Source organism: Siphateles boraxobius, unplaced genomic scaffold (genome assembly GCF_051911475.1).
Source record: "Siphateles boraxobius isolate OS27281-9 unplaced genomic scaffold, OSU_SipBor_1 53, whole genome shotgun sequence".
Classification (NCBI taxonomy): domain Eukaryota; kingdom Metazoa; phylum Chordata; class Actinopteri; order Cypriniformes; family Leuciscidae; genus Siphateles; species Siphateles boraxobius.
In genome coordinates, this window is record NW_027509175.1 from 10,497,152 (window position 1) to 10,516,062 (window position 18,911).

The window sequence follows — 18,911 nt, forward strand, 5'->3', positions numbered from 1 at the left end:
AGTTGCTTGTCAGATTTTCCTAACAAGCAACCATATTTTTTTAATAAGCCCAAAAAAACGCAAACCCGCAACCTGTGCTTTTTTAACGCGACTTACAAAAAAAAAGCCCAAAGTCGCGTATTATAAGCAGACTTGGCAACTATGAGAATGACTGACAGTCGCAGCGGAGGGAAGCACTTAGGTGAAGATTAATTTAACGATTTAAATCTGTACCTCACATTAAACTATATGTAATGGCTTCAGAAAACTTGGAATTTAGTACACGAAAACATTATAGTGCTTTATAATGTTTTTGTGCCTTTTGTGTTGTATAACAATAACATTCCTAGGCTACAATATCGGATCGGATTTGGATGGTCTCGTCTGGCGATACCCGATCCGGCAAATATTGGTAGTATCGGAGTAATACCGATACTGAGTATCGGATCGGCGCACCCCTGCTTCAGAGTAGGGTCTAACTCAGCACAATAGCAACTACCAGTGATGTAAATGTACGTTGATTGACCGAACGCATGCTATTAGAAACGCCAGCACCCTCTATTTTTAAAAAGCTGTTTAAAGTTAGTTTACATACTCCACGAACATGGAAAACAGCGATACGTGGACTGACGGCAAAGTCCAGGCACTTCTCAACTGGCCCAGTGGTTCTTATAACTGAGTTCCTATAACTATCATCCATCCATCCATCCACTTTAGTATATGTGAAAATCTAGTGTATTCTATTTGTACAATGTAAGTGCACAGTCAGAGGAGTCAGATTGAATGCTACAATGCAACACACTTTTCAAGAGCTCTCGACCTGAGGAAATGATGCAGGTGACGGGGGGAGCACTCCATTGATATCCAAGACAGTTCCTACCGTAATGGTTTTTGGGCTTGTCATTTTGACAGGTGACTGTTGTTCTGCTAATGTAATTGCATTCCACTGAAAGTTTCCACTTCAAAAATATATTTTTCAGTTTGTTGAAGTTGTCTTCTGTTTTTCTGGCAAGAAACATTTAACAACTAACCTCTGGCACCATTGTGTTTTCCTAACTGTAGCAGTCTCACACGGACGGTGAAGATTTCTGGAGACCTCGGGCCTCTGGGAATCAAAGTCATATCATACTGCTCCTCACTGAGTGGAAGGTAAAGCACACACACACACACACACACACACACACACACACACACACACACACACACACACACACACACACACACACACACACACACACACACACACACACACACACACACACACACACACACACACACACACACACACACACACACATTTTCATGATAATGGACCACTATGAGGTGCACTGTTGTAGACATTCTGCTTTTCGATCCTCATGCATTGACACTTAATCGACTATAGACTAGTAGTAGTTTAGAAAAAAACTTTTATACAGTTGACAATCTAGCAACATGAGATTAAAAGGATTGTTAACCCAAAATTGATAATTCTGTTATTGTCATTAACAACACACGTTTCTTCCTTTGTGGAAATTCTAACAAAGATGTTGTTATTATTAAATTGTTTAGTGTCTGTGTTGTATCCAAGTGGTCGACTGGCATATTAATGCTTTTAAAAAAAAAAAAATATTTTGGTTTATAATAGGTTTCATTTATTTTAATCATTTATTTAATCAAAATCATTGTGACAACATTTAACGCATACAAAACTATTGAATTTATTTCAAAGTCGTGTAAAATTCAGATAATATTACATACATATTGTGTATTGTTTTATAAATACTATCTAGGACATGCGTGCATTACTTAATTTCAGTATTGTTAGTCAGCAGTTTCCCATTCATATTTACCCATAATCACACACTCACACACTTTCAGGAAGTAGCTAGGTGAATGGCTCTTTCAGACTGCATGAACAAGTCAAAAGTTAAGTGCTCAGGGCAAGGACACACACGTGCTGCATGACAGGAAGTCCTCCCGGGGTGGATGGTGACATGCTTCCTGTTGTTGGGGCCTGTGCGCCCTGTTGAGCTCCGGATGGAAATAGACCCTCTCTCTGTAGGTGGTCAAACCTGTCCGATGACCTGCTGAACTACTCTTTGGGTTGTGTGAGTCTCAAAGGAAACCCTAAAGGAAGTAACAGCAAATTAAATCCTGTATTTACTTAATTTTCCCAGTAGTAATGGAATTGATCATTGAAATGGTTGACCTGAGAAGTCTGTTCTTGAAATATTGCTAATATTGAGAGACAATTCAGAGAAAGTTCCTGGAATATGATTGATATTTTTCATTAAAATCATTAAAAAACAGTAATTAGAATTAAAACCCTGTTCCTGGTGTATCACTACATATTTTACCAGATGAGATTATCCTACACTTTCCCTGGTAAATACCGGACATATATTTTTTTATTTAATTTCATTTCATTTAAATTTTCATTCATTCATTCAATATTTTGTGTTTTTTGTTTTTTTGTTTTGTTGGCTAAGCGGATGAAACACCTTGCTTAATAAATGTCTCCAGTTTTGAATATTTCCTTTGTATTTTTATTTAATAATAATAATAAAAAAATTGTTTTGTTTTGGATGTAATGGAATGCTCGAGGTTCCATAGGAGTCATTTTCATTTGGAATTCAGATACTTAAATACGAGTTTTCGAATTCAATTGTTTGTCTCATATGATGGCCTTCTGTCTTACATCTGTTTGTGCATGTGTCATCAGGACTCTGGGTCTGCATATCCGATCCATCGAAGAGAACAGCCGCTCTGAACGAGAGAGGATCTTTCATGAGGATGAGTGCATTGTGCAGATCAATGACATCGAGTTAATAGACAAGTCCTTCGCTCAGTGAGTGTCCGACTCTTTCATCTGTCACACTTTCATTGTTTTCATGTGGATTACTAATCATCCACCCGCTCTCTTTCTCTCTACTTCATTCCCTTCTTCATTATCCATCTTTTGTGTTATTTTCTCTATCTATCTATCTATCTATCTATCTATCTATCTATCTATCTATCTATCTATCTATCTATCTATCTATCTATCTATCTATCTATTTATCTATCTATCTATCTATCTATTCATTATCATCCATCCATCCATCCATCCATCCATCCATCCATCTATCTTTTCCTCTCTTGCAGAGTTTCAGTGCTATAACTTTAACACAACAAAAGAAAATGGTCTTTTCTTGCCGCGAGTGTGGAATTGCCCTATTAAGTGGCATCAACGGTATTGGACAGTCTTCAAAAGGGTGACAGATTAAACGAAGTGGCACTATTAGAGGAAGAGTTAGAGTAATGGGTATGAGAGTTAAAGGTTTTGAAGTAGACAAGAAGAAAGACTTCAGTCAAGCAAGTCAATTTTACTTCTCCTTTACTTTATCCTGAACTGAACTCCGAAAAGTTTGCTCAACAGATTCAATGCAACACGAATTGTGTCTTCACACATGAATTGTGCGATTTATCACGATTTTAAATTGAGTGATTAAAAAAGTCTCCACGATCTGCCTTTGAAGAAAGATCATAGTATCAACACATTGAATAATTCTGGACGTTTCAAAGGCACTTCAGTGGGCCTTTAAGATATAAATGACTGTGTTTATGTAAACCTTATGTATTTGACAGTGAAATAAGATGCGAAAGAGAACTTAGTTCAGTTTTTGATTGGACAGAAGATCTGATGAGAAGCGCAAGTGCAGAGTGATGTCATCAAAATCATTGATCCCTTTTGTTTTTTTTTCTTCTCTTTCAATAACCTGTTTCACTTTGATGTAAATCACAATAAGGAATGAATAATCTGTTGCTTAACCATGGTAAAATCTGTAATGCACCACCTTGCTAATCTTATTATTTTAACATAATCACACCAGTCTATAGTGACAGGGTAAATTCCAGGGAGTCATCTAAAAAGATGGAAACGTTGAGAGTGAAAAGCCTCTTGAATGGTGCTAATTAAGGAGGCCAGAGCTCGTCTGAATCTTTGAAGGACCAAAGGGATGTCTTTATATTCATGTTATCTACAAATGTCCATTACAGAACAATAAGACAAGGTGTCGCTCTTGATGTTTCAGGTCCCAGGAGGTGTTTCGCCAAGCCATGTCCTCCTCGACCGTATGCTTGGAGGTACTTCCTGTTGCCAACAAGCTCCGTTACGAAAAGAGCCTCATCGGTCAGCTTTTCAATAGCGCCGAACCAACCCCTGTGGTCCCTAAAGTCAAGAGTCCTTTCTTGGTCCATAATCTCCGTCCGAGTAATGCAGCGACGCCGTCCCCAGAGCCCCCTGTCTCACAGACCCCGCCCCTAAAGGAGGAGGAGCTTCGCCCTACAAGACACTCCCCTGTTGAATCAAATCATCAAAGAGATACTCCTTCACCTCCCGTCAGCGCATCACCCATCCTCAAAGATCGTAGCGAGAGCCCCGCCCAAAATCTGACCCCAGCCCTGGCTGCGCTGGTTAACATGGCCGCCAAAAAGCCTGGGAAGAGAATGAAGATCGATTTGAAGAAAGGTAAGCTGGAAGGGAAATGAATTCCCAGGTCATTTAAAAAAAAAAATCAACTTGGTCATTCTTTCTATATAATTTTTTTACTCAAAAATATGCTACACTGGCTACGTTTACATGCAACCAAATGATTCATTAGTAGTCGGATTGACGGCTCAATCGGACTGAAAAGCCTCATGTAAACACTTTAATAGATCCGATTGAGCTCGATCCGAATGAAAGGAGTGGTTTATTCCTTTTCTAATCCGATCAAGAGAACATGTAAACACTTGATCGGATTGAAAAACGAAACTGAAAGGACTGCGCATGTGCGATAACGTTGAAATAGCGCAATGATGTATGACGCGATGTAGTCATAAACACTACATTCAGATTCATCAATCGGAATGAATTCAGTCCGACTGAAACAAAAGTTGTGCATGTAAACGTAGCCACTGTGGAAGTAAAATGGCTTGTGAATGCCATTTCATTTTGATTTCAAGCTTAAATAGTCAAACTCCGCCCAGTTGATCAGGATTCAGGAGGTGATGTCACAAGCCCTGTGATTTAACCCATGTCAAAACTGCTGCATAGCAACATCTCCCTTTTTTCCTCACCTCTCTGTCTTTATCGCTCCTCTCAGCTGATTGACAGCTGCTATTGTTTCAAACTTTAATGTCAGGTGCTCTTCTGGGACTTGAGATTTCATCATTTGCCATCTTTAGTATGCTGGATTGGCCGCTATCCTCAATGACATCTCTCCCTCAAGTGTGTTTGAGAGAGAGACAGAGCAATTCTCAGCTTCAGTAATCTCACGTGTCCCTTCAGACGAGAGACTCCAGGGAATTGCTATCTTAGCATGATTCTTTAAGATTCATGTTTTTCTCTCATCTCTTAATGCGTTTCTATGTGAATCTCATGAAACCTGTCAGTAACATGTCCAGGTCATATTTCACCCCAAAATCAAAGGAAAGGAAAATATAAATTATTTTTATTCATAATATAATTATATTTTATTCATACATATTTAAGCCTTGCATTGTAACATTTTAATGACAAATATGCTAATTTGCAAATAAATATCATTCTCATTTCCAATACAATATCAGTACCAGTACAATAAAATAAATAAATAAATAAATAAATATATATATATATATATATATATATATGTATATGTGTATCCAGTAAATATATAAATAACTAAATATTAATACTTATGCAATAAAGATAAAAAGTAAATATGTGCAATAAATATAAAAAACAACCTAATAGTAATATTTATGCATGAAATACAAAAATGTATTTTTTCGCCTGCTCTTGTGATTGATTTTGAAATGTGACCCTGCATGTTTTAGTGAGACTCACTCTTCCATCTTCTTTTTTCTGCTTTCCCTCTTCCAGTGCTTCCACTTCCTTTTAATCGTTTTTTTTCAGGCCACACCCTTTGTCATTGTTTCTATCATTCTTCTTTCACACCAATCCTCTCTCTCTTTCTCTTTCTCCTCATCCTGCATCCTGCTCTCTGCATCTCCCGTCTCCTGTAGATGTGTTCACGTGTGAAATTAAAGTGCAGAGCTGTCTAATCCCTGTAAGGAAACATTTATCAAAGAGTAGGGGTGGAGACGGAGAGAAACCGACAGCTTAAACACAGGTTATCAATCCAGAGTGCTTGAAAGCCTTCATCAGCATACAGTTGACCTTTTGACCTGATCTTGGATCGGATGAGCTTGATACAGTTTTTGCCATTATCTACCATCTTGCTCTCTAGAACTCATATCAGTAGTCAATCACTTCAGTGACAATAGTGACACTCTGATGATGTTGGCTTTTATTAGTTTATTATTTATAGAAACTGAAAATGAATGCTCTAACATTAGACAAAATACACTGGGGTTTATTTCAAGTCAGTTGCAGTTTGAAGGTCTCTTAAACAAGTCTTTAATTCAAAAATTCATATCGTCAAACTTAGAATTCAAGAATTCAAATTTTGATTCTGACAAGCTTTTAAATCTTTGCTTCAGGAAATGAAAAAAAAAAGGAAAAAAAAGTCAAAGTTGATATTGTGGCTTTATACATGGTCAGACACTTGCATGTGTCATTATATTATTAACATTTTACCAAAATCAAGATCAAATGGAGTTTTTGACCAGATCATTTTAGAGAATTTTGGACATGCGTGTTTTATCTGAGGCAGTAACAGCATCACATTACATTTTCGTTAACTTACAGGTTATAAAGTTTATTTTAGCTATGTGGGCTCTCAGTTTATTCAGTCATTTGGCCAAAATCTCATGTTATTAAAGATGAAGTGCTACGCAAGGACTATTTAAGACAATATTGGCTATGACTCAATGACAAATACCAGACTAAGACACTCTTCTGCGCTCCCCAAGTACATAAAACATTAGCCTTTACATATATACTTTCTCAAGTAAAAAAAATGCTGTACTTATTCAAACAAACAGTCCTTTATTTAGTCTTCCATTGCAAACAAGCAGAGACGGTCCAAACTGCGTGCGGCACTTCATTCATGATAGAGGCGGGTGGAGTTATGAGGTTTGACCGACCGTTTGAGGATCCAATGGAGTTATGAGATTTAGTCACAAGCTCTTTTTAATACTTTTCATCGGTTAAATATTTACATAACCCACTGACAGATGTGCAGTGACCAATAGTAATGATTTATGGAAAAAAGACGAAATATGGAGATACGAGATTTCTGCCCAACAGAGACGAAATCGAACTTTCATTGGCAGTTTTGTTCAAGCCTTTAAATTGACATTTTTAATTTGAAAATTCTGTTTCATTCTGAAAGGCCTTTTCAATTGAATTTTCATTGAACAAAAATGAAAAACTTCCAGAGCTACACACCTTTTATTAAAAATTTGGAATATTCATTGCAATAAACAGTTCAAATTTTAGTCTGTAAGTTAAAAGTTTCCAAGTGTATACTATACATTTTTTTTCTAGTCGAAAATCACTAAAAACAACCAATAAGATATAAGAGCTTTTGAATTATGTATTTCCAACTGGCATTCCAGATTCTCCTTCATATCTGTCAACATCCTTAGACTTTCACGCTAAAACGAATCAATCTCTTTGTCTTTTGCCAGTTTTGTGTCTTGTTACGTGCCCACTGAATGAGTTTGAACAGGGACAACATAACACATAAAAACGACACCTCAAACGTCAAATGACAATACAAAAACAATTTATTGTCAATGGTTTAAATGATAAATAATTGAGTCACAAAGAAAGCATGGTGGTAAAATGAATAGTAAAACAAACAGAAAGAAAAACCCTGCTCACAGCTGTCTTTCGGATCAAAGCTCTCTCCTGCCTCCCGTCCAAAAGAAAGACAATATTCCGGTGAGTCTTCCGGGTCCGCTGACTGCTGTTCTAGCTAAACCTACACTAAACAACGTGATAACCCAACACCAATACCACCAGCTCGAAACAAAAGAAAAACGGGTAAGACGTAGTACATACACAAGCGTCCCGCTAAGAACGGCATCAGAAAGAAACATGAAACATGACGCTGACCATGTAGACGCCTCTGTGGAGACGAGCGCCTGCGAGCACTCTGAAGGGCGCGCGCGCTGCCATCAGAGACGACTCAGGAATGAAAGTGAGAGCGTCAACCAGGTGTGAGAGAGAGCGGATGTTGATCTCGGCGTCCTTATAGCAGCAAGCCCCGCCCACTCGCAGCTGGCGAGACGTCACGTGACCTATGGGGAGAGACAGCGAGAAAGAACAGCACAGACCTTGTTCCCAACAGGCTGACCAACGTAACACCCCCACCCTTAAAGAAAATAAATTGGGATTAAATCAATAACCAATAAACAGATTATAAATAACATTTACAAACCCACAAACAGCAAGGACTCCCAAACATGCTGAACTAAAACAGGGAAGAGAAAAAAAATTAAGCAATTTATTTGGCAATTTTCAACAGGACCGAGACAATGCATCTGCAACTACGTTGTCACGTCCTCGAATATGTCTAATCTCCAAGTTGCAACCTTGAAGGATCAAACTCCACCGCATTAAACGTTGGTTGGAATTTCTCATGCGATCAAGAAAAACCAAAGGGTTGTGGTCTGTATAGACCACCACCGGACACAAAGCACCTCCGACATAGACCTCGAAGTGCTGAAAGGCAAGCACAAGAGCAAGGGCTTCCTTTTCTATTGTCGAATAAGCACGCTGACAGCGGGTGAACTTACGCGAAAAAAAACAGACAGGGTGTTCAAAACCATCCCCGTCCTGTTGCAAAAGAACGGCTCCCGCTCCCAGATCACTCGCGTCAACAGCGATGGAAAAAGGCAGAGAAAAATTAGGAGCGGCTAGCACAGGCGCAGTAGTCAACAGTGCTTTTATAGAGTCGAAAGCAGCTTGACTCCGTGAAGTCCAGATATAAGACACCTTCGGACTCAGCAGATCAGTGAGAGGTGAGGCAAGAGCAGAGAAGTTTTTACAAAACGACCGATAGTAGCCGACCATGCCAAGGAAGCGGCGGAGTTCGCGGCGGGTTGTTGGAGAAGGATAATTCAAAATCGCCTCCACTTTAGACTGGACAGGGCGCACCTGCCCCCGACCAACCACTTTACCCAGATAGACCACAGTGGCCTGGCCAAACTCACACTTAGCCAGGTTAATGGTCAAATTAGCTTCAGACAACCTGCCAAACACAGTAGAAAGATGGGTCATATGCGAAAACCAGGAGTCACTATAGATGATCAAATCATCTAAATAAGCCTCGCAGTTGGACACCCCTTCAAGAACGCCGTTGATAAGCCTCTGAAAGGTGGCAGGAGCGTTACGAAGGCCGAAGGCCATAGTGGTGTACTGGAGGAAGTGATCAGGTGTTACAAAGGCTGAGATCTCCTTGGCACGGAGCGTCAACGGAACCTGCCAGTAACCCTTCAATAGGTCAATTTTACTGACGAATACAGCGGAACCCAGACGATCAACACAATCGTCAATGCGCGGTAATGGGTAACTGTCAGGCCTTGTGACAGCATTCACCCTCCTAAAATCCGTGCAAAACCGGGTGGAGCCGTCACTCTTTGGAACAAGTAAACAAGGCGAACTCCACGGACTATTACTAGACTCTGCAATGCCGTTTCTCAGCATGAACTTCACCTCATTTGAAAACAACAACCTTTTATGTGAATTTACACGATACGGATGTTGTTTAATTGGGCATGTAGCGCCCACATCAATGTCATGCTCAATTTTCGTTGTCCGATGCGGCACATCAGAAAACAGGTTCTCATACTGCTTAAACAGAGAGACTAAGTCGTTACGTTCCAAGGTGGACAAGTTAGACAAAAATGAATCTAAATCATTAAGAACCTCAGAATTCTTCATTCTTCCTTCAATAACCTCCCTCGAGGGAATACGACCTTCATCTTCCAACAAAGGACTAAACACAGCGCCCTGTTGTACCGACGGAAACACATTCTCAACATGCGCCGTCACCGCCAGCGAAGCAGCAACTTCAGCACCCCACTTCTTGGACAGCGCCACTTTTGGCAAGCGAACATCAGTTCTGTTAACTGAAGTGGAAGGCGATTTGAGCTCCGTAACTGAACCTTCTCCTCGATCACAAAACAGCTTCAGACGATTAATGTGACACAACGTAGTCTTTCTCCTTCGATCTGGAGTAGAGATAACATAGTTTAAGTCACCCACTCGTCGTTCGACACGATAGGGACCACTGTAACGAGCCTGCAAAGCAGAACCCAACCCAGGAATCAACACGAGAACTCTATCCCCAGGACTGAAACTTCGAGAAACAGCCCTCTGATCAAATCTCTGCTTCATTCTCTTCTGACAGACCCCTAAATTATCTCTAGCCAACTGACATGCACGACTGAGTCTACTACGCATCTTAGACACATAATTCGTCAAACTGAGACAATCTTTAGGCTCAGCAACCCAAGACTCCTTCAACAGCTTTAAAGGTCCCCGAACTGTGTGCCCAAAAACCAGCTCCGACGGGCTAAAACCCAAACTCTCTTGTACCACCTCGCGCACAGCAAAAAGAGCAGACGGAACCCCTTCGTCCCAATCACGCTGGAACTCGAGGCAAAAACACTTCAGTATACTCTTCAAAGTTTGATGGAACCTCTCGAGTGCACCTTGAGTCTGCGGACGGTACGGGCTGGATGTAACATGATGGACCGCGAGCTGACGCATAACTTGTGCGAACACACGAGACATAAAATTGGTGCCGCGGTCTGTCTGAACTGTTTTTGGAGGCCAAAAAGAGAGAAGAAACCCATCAGGGCTTTTATAATGACCGGAGTTGTGATTTTGCGGAGCGGGACAGCTTCTGGAAAACGAGTCGAGCTACACATTATGGTGAGCAACCATTGATTCCCAGTCTTTGTTCGAGGCAATGGACCAACACAGTCCAGTATAATATTTTCAAAAGGCTCAAAAGCAACCGGAATTGGCTGTAAAGGCGCAGGTGGAATCACCTGGTTAGGTTTACCAGTAACCTGACACACGTGACATGTTCTACAGTATCTCACAACGTCTCTCTTAATACCTGGCCAAAAAAAATGGCGTTGATCTCTATCAGTAGTTTTATTTACGCCAAGATGACCTGCCAAGTGATGGTCATGAGCCAAACTCAGAACCTTATCCCGAAAAGCAACTGGGACAACAACTTGAAAAAGAACTCTCCACTCATCTTGCGCTGAGGCCATCAGAGGTCTCCACTTGCGCATTAAGACACCATCTCGTAAAAAATAGCCATACGGCGTATGCTCAATATCTTCTTCAGACAAACTTTTTGAAAAAAAAGAAGACAGAGATGGGTCACTTTTCTGTTCCTTAATGAGCTGCTCTCGACTCATAGACAAATTATGAACATCAGAGGGAAACGACAGTGAACCAGAATTCAAAAGTAACTCACTATCGCTTGAGAGTGAAGGTCGAGCAATAAAAGTATCGCTAAGGTCAAGCTGATCCTCAATTCCATTCTCTAGTTCATTTCTCGCCATGGCTCGAGTAACGACGCTAGAGGAAAAAACTTCAGGGAAGCTAATGGACAAGTCATCTGTACACGTTTTTGGAAGTGCATGAGACACTATGGGGCAAGGCAAAACTTTTCCCCCACACAAATCATTACCCAGTATCATCGCTACATTTTCAATGGGCAAGGAGGGCCGTACACCCACGGTAACGTTGCCAGTAACTAAGTCAGACATAAGAAAAATCTCATGCAGAGGGACATTAACATGACCCATTTCGAATCCACGCACCAAAATACTATCACCAGTAAAAGTCTCATCACCGAAAGGCAATACATCTCGTAAAATAAAGCTCTGTGAAGCGCCAGTATCTCGCAGAATTTTTACCGGAGTTTTTACACGCTCACCGGGCAAAGAGACAAAACCATCCATTATAAACGGCCCAAAACCGTGCCTATCCAACTTAGTGTCGTTCCTACTCACCGATAAATTTGAAACACACAACCCCACCTCTGATCTGTAAGAAGCGGGCTGACTTGTCGCCCTGTTTTTACGCTTTAGAGTATAACACTCAGACAGAACATGACCTCGTTTCTTACAGTAGGCGCAGGCCGGAACGGTAACACTAGACCCCGACGGACGGCGGTCTGGAGAGCGAGCAGAAGCAGGCACGGTCTCTTTAGACATTTTAGACATATTTGAATGGCCCGAGACATTTTGCGAAAGTTTTAAATTAGGAAGGACACGCTTATGTGTGAGCACGTACTCGTCAGCCAACACGGCTGCGCGAGCAGGAGTCAGATTTTTATGCTCACTAACATGGGTAGCGACAGCTTGAGGAAGACCGTTTTTAACATCTTCAAGAATAATCAAATCACGAAGAGATTGAAAAGTTGTTACTTCTTGTGAACTAAGCTAACGATCAAATAACATTTCTTTTTCCCTAACATATTCGACATAGGTGAGAGCTTCAGGCTTAAGATAACTGCGAAACTTTTGTCGATAAGCCTCAGGCACAAGAGCATAAATGCGTAAAACAGCATGTTTAACTTTTTCGTAATCTGCTGCGTCTTCGAGATTTAATGAGGAATAAGCTTCCTGCGCTTTTCCAGTGAAGACACATTGTAACGTCATGGTCCAAATTTCTTTAGGCCATTTAAATGTTGTAGCCACGCGCTCGAAATGCGCAAAAAACTTATCAACTTCGCTCTCATTAAAAGGTGGAACGAGGCGAATGTTACGAGTTATGTCTAACTGATCTGGCTTAAATGCAACACCAGCCTCACGAGCCTTCAATTCAAGTTCTTTAATGCGTAACGCTTGTGCAAATTCAAGATCTTTCAATCTAAATTCGTGTTCTCTTTTTTCTCGTTCTCGTACTGTCTGTCTATCAGCCTCTAATCTAGTTTTCTCGCGTTCCCATTCAATTTCCTTTTCTCTTAACTGTAAACGTTTCAATTCTAGCGCTGCTTTAGTAGGTGAAGAGTCAATAAGAAGACGCTTACCCAGATCAGGTGATGTAGATACTTCAGGAGACACTTTTCCAAACTCACCCAGTTCTCGCAACTTTTCCACAAGCATATCCTGCAGAACAGCCTTGGAAGGGCTACCACTCACTTCAAGTTTATAGTGGCCCGCGATTCTAACAAGGTCATCACGTGTAATCGTTAACAACAACTCTTGCGAAGGAGCGATGATAAACGCGTCTAAATCAAACATTGCGAGTGATTCCAAATTCCCTAAATGGGCAAAAGTCGAAAGAGAAAACAAAACAAAAGGCGCTCTCCCACAGCGCGCAGTAGGCTACAACCACCACCGAAAAAGATTTTTACGAAAGGAAAAATCGAGAAGAACAAATAAATAAATATGGTCCAAAACCCGGCAAAACGAGCCCCCATTTATATGTTACGTGCCCACTGAATGAGTTTGAACAGGGACAACATAACACATAAAAACGACACCTCAAACGTCAAATGACAATACAAAAACAATTTATTGTCAATGGTTTAAATGATAAATAATTGAGTCACAAAGAAAGCATGGTGGTAAAATGAATAGTAAAACAAACAGAAAGAAAAACCCTGCTCACAGCTGTCTTTCGGATCAAAGCTCTCTCCTGCCTCCCGTCCAAAAGAAAGACAATATTCCGGTGAGTCTTCCGGGTCCGCTGACTGCTGTTCTAGCTAAACCTACACTAAACAACGTGATAACCCAACACCAATACCACCAGCTCGAAACAAAAGAAAAACGGGTAAGACGTAGTACATACACAAGCGTCCCGCTAAGAACGGCATCAGAAAGAAACATGAAACATGACGCTGACCATGTAGACGCCTCTGTGGAGACGAGCGCCTGCGAGCACTCTGAAGGGCGCGCGCGCTGCCATCAGAGACGACTCAGGAATGAAAGTGAGAGCGTCAACCAGGTGTGAGAGAGAGCGGATGTTGATCTCGGCGTCCTTATAGCAGCAAGCCCCGCCCACTTGCAGCTGGCGAGACGTCACGTGACCTATGGGGAGAGACAGCGAGAAAGAACAGCACAGACCTTGTTCCCAACAGGCTGACCAACGTAACATGTCTTTTGAAGTTTGTGCAGTGTCACACTGTGTACAGTAAATGACCAGAACATCACATCTTTCATTTAAGTATGCAAAATGCTTGTGGTGAATCGAGCCTTAGGATGATAGCAAGTCTTTAGAACCTTGTGGAGGTGATATAAGTGGAACAATTATGTACTTTTTCAATTGTTGCCACCTTTAAGAAATGTTATTTTATATCATACAGCAGAGTAAAATATGTTCAGAAGTTAGTGTAGCTTTTGTTTTCCACACTGTTGAAAACGGTAAGAAGACCATTTGTCTGGTTCACTGGGTCATTAAATAAATGGTTAATGTTTCTGGCCTTCTTCTCTCCAGGCACGGAGGGCCTCGGTTTCACCGTGGTAACCAGAGACTCGTCTCTTCATGGTCCGGGGCCCATTATGGTCAAGAGCATTCTGCCTCGCGGAGCTGCCATTAAAGACGGGCGGCTCAAGTCTGGAGACCGTATCCTGGAGGTATTACATGCTTTCTGCGTCAATGCAATCATGAGAGCGCAACCTGGCTAATGCAAAATCAGAGCTTATTTATAGAACATTAAATTATGCTGTTCCTTCCCCGCCAGTCATGCATTTATAATGTATTGTCTTAAATGCAATCTAAATATATTGTTTCAGAATGCATAATGCATTTTTGACGTAATTAGGCCAATTGTCTGTCTTCTATTGCACCTGGCCAAGAGACACAATTAATACTGACATGTTTTCCATCTCGTTAAAGTGTAAATGGACGTTTTGCTCTCTGTTTTGATGGTTACTGGAAATTGCTTTCTCTATTTCTCTAGGTAAATGGAGTGGACATTACGGGACGCACACAAGAGGAACTGGTGGCTATGCTGCGGAGCACCAAACTGGGAGAGACCGTATCAATGATGGTCGGAAGACAAGAGGAGTTTTTGCCCAGAGAACTGGTAAGACTCTAGTGAAACAGTCGTGTAGTAAAAGCTCCATTCATTTTTTTCCATAAGGAAATTGATTTTTACCAATGATTTATAAACTTTTAGACAGACCTACTGTGAGTTCCAAGGTTGGTAATCGATGGTATGCAGTGGTGCTCAGAATTAATGGCACCCCTGGTAAATATGATCAAAAAGGGGTGTACAAAATAAATCTGCATTGTTTATCCTTTTGATCTATCATTCAAAAAATTAGCAAAAATCTAACCTTTCATTCAAGTAAAAAAATTGAAAGTGGGAGGTAAATCACATTATGAAATAAATGTTTTTCTCCAAAACACGCTGGCCATAATTATTGGCTCCTTGTTATTAAATACTTTTTGCAACCTCCTTTTGCCAAGATAATAGCTCGGAGTCTTCTCCTATAATGCCTGATGAGTTTGGAGAACACCTGACAAGAGATCAGAGACCATTCCTCCATGCAGAATCTCTCCAGAAGTTCATGTTGGCGCTTCTTCTCTTCAGTTCACCCCACTCATTTTCTATAGGGTTCAGGTCAGGAAACTGGGACGGTCATGGCAGAAGCTTCATTTTGTGCTCAGTTACCCATTTTTGTTTGGCCCATTATAAGTTTTCTAGCATAGGCAGTCAGGTTTTGATTTTTTATCTGTTGGTATTTGCTAGAATCCATAATACCATGTATCTGAACAAGATTTCCTGGACCTCCAGCAGAAAAATAGGCCCACAACATATAAGATCCAGCATTATATTTAATTGTAGGCATGGGGTACTTTTTATCCCTGTATGCACCAAACCCATCTGGTGGATTTGCTGCAAAAAAGCCCTTTTTTTGTTTCATCTGACCACAGAATCCAGTTCCTTTTAAAGTTCCAGTCATGTCTGACAACTGAAAATGCTGGAGTTTATTTTTGGAGGATCGAGGAGGATTTTTCTTGTAACCCTCCCAAACAACATGTGGTGGTGTAGGGGTTGTTTGATATATTTTTTAGGCTTTCTGACCCCCAAGACTCAACTAATCTCTGCAATTCTCCATCTGTGATCCTTGAAGAGTCTTTGGCCACTCAAACTCTCCTCCTCACTGTGCATTAAGACAATATAGACACATCCTCTTCCTTCGCAGATTCGTAACATCTTTATTTGATTGGAACTTCAATTATTGCCCTGATTATTGCTCAACAATCTTCTGATGCACATCAGAACTAAATTCTTTGGTTTTACTCATTGTGATGGATGATTAAGGGAATTTGGCCTTTGTGTTTGTTTCCTCATATTTAAACTCCTGTGAAACAAGAAGTTATAGCTAGACAATTTCATGTTCCTAGTCACCCTGGTGTGCTAAAAAAAGGTTAATATAAATGAGGATATATGTCAGAGATATTTTACTCATAAAAAAATTATAGGGGTGCCAATAATTGTGGCCAAAGTGTTTTGTAGAAAAACATTTATTTCATAATGTGATTTTCCCCCCACTTTCAATTATTTCTCTATTACTTCAATGAAAGGTTAGATTTTTGCACATTTTTTGAATGAAAGATCAAAAGGATAAACAATGCAGATTTATTTTTTACAGGCATTTTTGATCATATTTACCAGGGGTGCCATTAATTCTGAGCACCACTGTATGCTTTTCTTGAAGCCATCCGTAAAATAATTGTTTAAATGGTGTTTAATAGCTGAATTTGTGGTGAAAAACTACAGTACCTGTGATGCTCTATAGAAAATTCCACCAATCAGAGAGTTGCAGCAAGCAAACTGGCTAAATGAATTTGCAGGGAAAGCTCACTCTCATGGAGCGCCACAAATGACGTAATCGAGCTGGTCTCGCTATGCTGTCAAAATACTAAATATTTGTATAATTATTTGCATGCATATTTTGCAATAAACTTATATATAAACAAATATATATATATATATATATATAAATATATATATATATATATATATATAAATATATATATATATATATATATATATATATATATATATATATATATATATATATATTTGTTTATATATAAGTTTATTGCAAAATATGCATGCAAATAATTATACAAATATTTAGTATTTTGACAGCATAGCGAGACCAGCTCGATTACGTCATATATATATATATATATATATACACAGTATAGTTTCAATACTATGGATATAACCAACAATTTGCTTAATACATTTTTGATAACCCCAGCAGTCCCCTCCTTTATTTCGAATGTGTCGAATCAGGTTGTGACAGGAAGTTGTACACATGACACAGCAGTTTAACAGGAAGCCTTGGGCTGATGCTGGTCCATCTCTTCTCCCAGATGTTACATGCAGGGCATGTTGGTCGCTGACCCCTTTCAAAGCATCTTTATTTTCCTTCTAAACATCAGACCCCCATTAGAATCAAAACAACGAGTAAAAGCGCACTTGTGGCGCCACTAGATCCCTCATCACAGGAAGAAAGACCACATCCCTTCATTGTGTCTCTGTCTATCCTCAGTTCATTTACACACTAGTGTCTGCTTATCAAAGGCTTCTGGTTTAGACGGGTCACCTGTGATATATGTGGGCTGCCAAACAATTCATAATCATTCTGACTGTAAACCATTTCTCGATTGCATTACTTCCTCAATTAGATGTCTGAGATTATTATTATTGTTTTTTTTAGTTCAGAATTTGTATTTTTTTTTTTATTGCGAAAATTAAAAACTAATGCACGGTTAAATGTGGGGTTTATTTATGGATTTAGCTTTGTACTTTCTTAAATTTTTGCTGTCCCAGACTGTTCAAGAAGAGCAGCTGTATGTCATTGACACTGACTATTATTGGACCATTAATTCTTGTTAGGCACAAAAAAACGCCATAAAGAGCTGCTCTGCAGTCTCTATTCACAGAGAAAAACCTTCTCCATTTTTCCACCCTATTCAAATTCAAAGTGGGTTAGCTGTGCCACTGCTTAGCCAGGGTAAATTATGGCAGAAATGCGACGGCAGGCAAAAGGAAAAAATGACACACTCGGGAGAAATATTTTTTCAGAGAATGGAAGAGTATGAAAAGATATAATGACAGTGTTGAGTAGATTTCACCATCTGCCTTTTTAGAGGATAATGTGTGTGTGTGTGTGTGTGTGTGTATTTATATTTCAATCCAACCAATGAATGCATCCAAACCTGAAATACCCTCCATAAACACCCACCGTCATACAGTATTTGTCGGTTTCTTTAACCACCCACTGCAGGCACAAAATATACCATCTTAATTCAAAAAGGCAGATTTGGCTAATGGTCAGCCATTAGCAAAAATAAAGCATATTTTAAAACAGTCTGCTAGAATCCAGCAGAACCTTAGACAGGAAATGGGTGAGACCATAAATGTCCATCCTGTTAGCAGCTAGATGTCTGTTTAGAGATGGCATAGTCGGCGTGACCCGTATTTAGAGACCGTTGACAGAGTTAAAGCCTTGTTTTTCTGAATCAACCGTTTGGGATCTAGTCACGGTGCTGATGTGTTGGTGACTGGATATCCTGGATGCAGGAGTGTGTCACCGAAACGTCCGGCCCTGCTGGAAAATCCAGCTAAAATCATCTAATGGTGCCTAGCTTACCTGCTTTATAACGGCCACAAGATGGTTTTTATCTGGTCCAAGCTGGTGTAGAATCTAGATTGTTGATCGGCCAAGGTACTTGAAAGAATACCATAGTCCATGCCCAAATATATGGTAATTTTTAGTAATGTTTTGTTAGTGTATGCATATTAAGGATGTGCCTGAAGCCTAAAGTCGAATTTGGAAAGGCACGGGAAATGAATAACGCATGGAGCCCTTAAAGGGACATAGTTAGGCTTGCTGTGGTATTCGGTTACATTACAGTACATCAGATTTCATTTATCACATGAAGATAGTAAAGAGAGATGACTGACAGGACGATGTCATAGGGTTTGATGTGCAACAGATCCTGATAAATACAAATATCTTGTAAAATTCGA

General features: G+C 40.1%; 1 protein-coding gene across 2 annotated transcripts in view; it reads left to right on the forward strand.

The window, feature by feature from the left end:
- The window catches only part of pard3ba (par-3 family cell polarity regulator beta a), a 168,236-nt gene that overhangs the window by 54,639 nt on the left and 94,686 nt on the right, over window positions 1–18,911 (forward strand). For both annotated transcript variants that reach the window (XM_077205378.1, XM_077205379.1), the window contains exons 6-10: window positions 1,042–1,128; window positions 2,684–2,809; window positions 4,035–4,471; window positions 14,348–14,487; window positions 14,814–14,939. In XM_077205378.1, coding sequence (XP_077061493.1) covers window positions 1,042–1,128; window positions 2,684–2,809; window positions 4,035–4,471; window positions 14,348–14,487; window positions 14,814–14,939 — 916 coding nt within the window. The remainder of the gene's footprint in view (window positions 1–1,041; window positions 1,129–2,683; window positions 2,810–4,034; window positions 4,472–14,347; window positions 14,488–14,813; window positions 14,940–18,911) is intronic.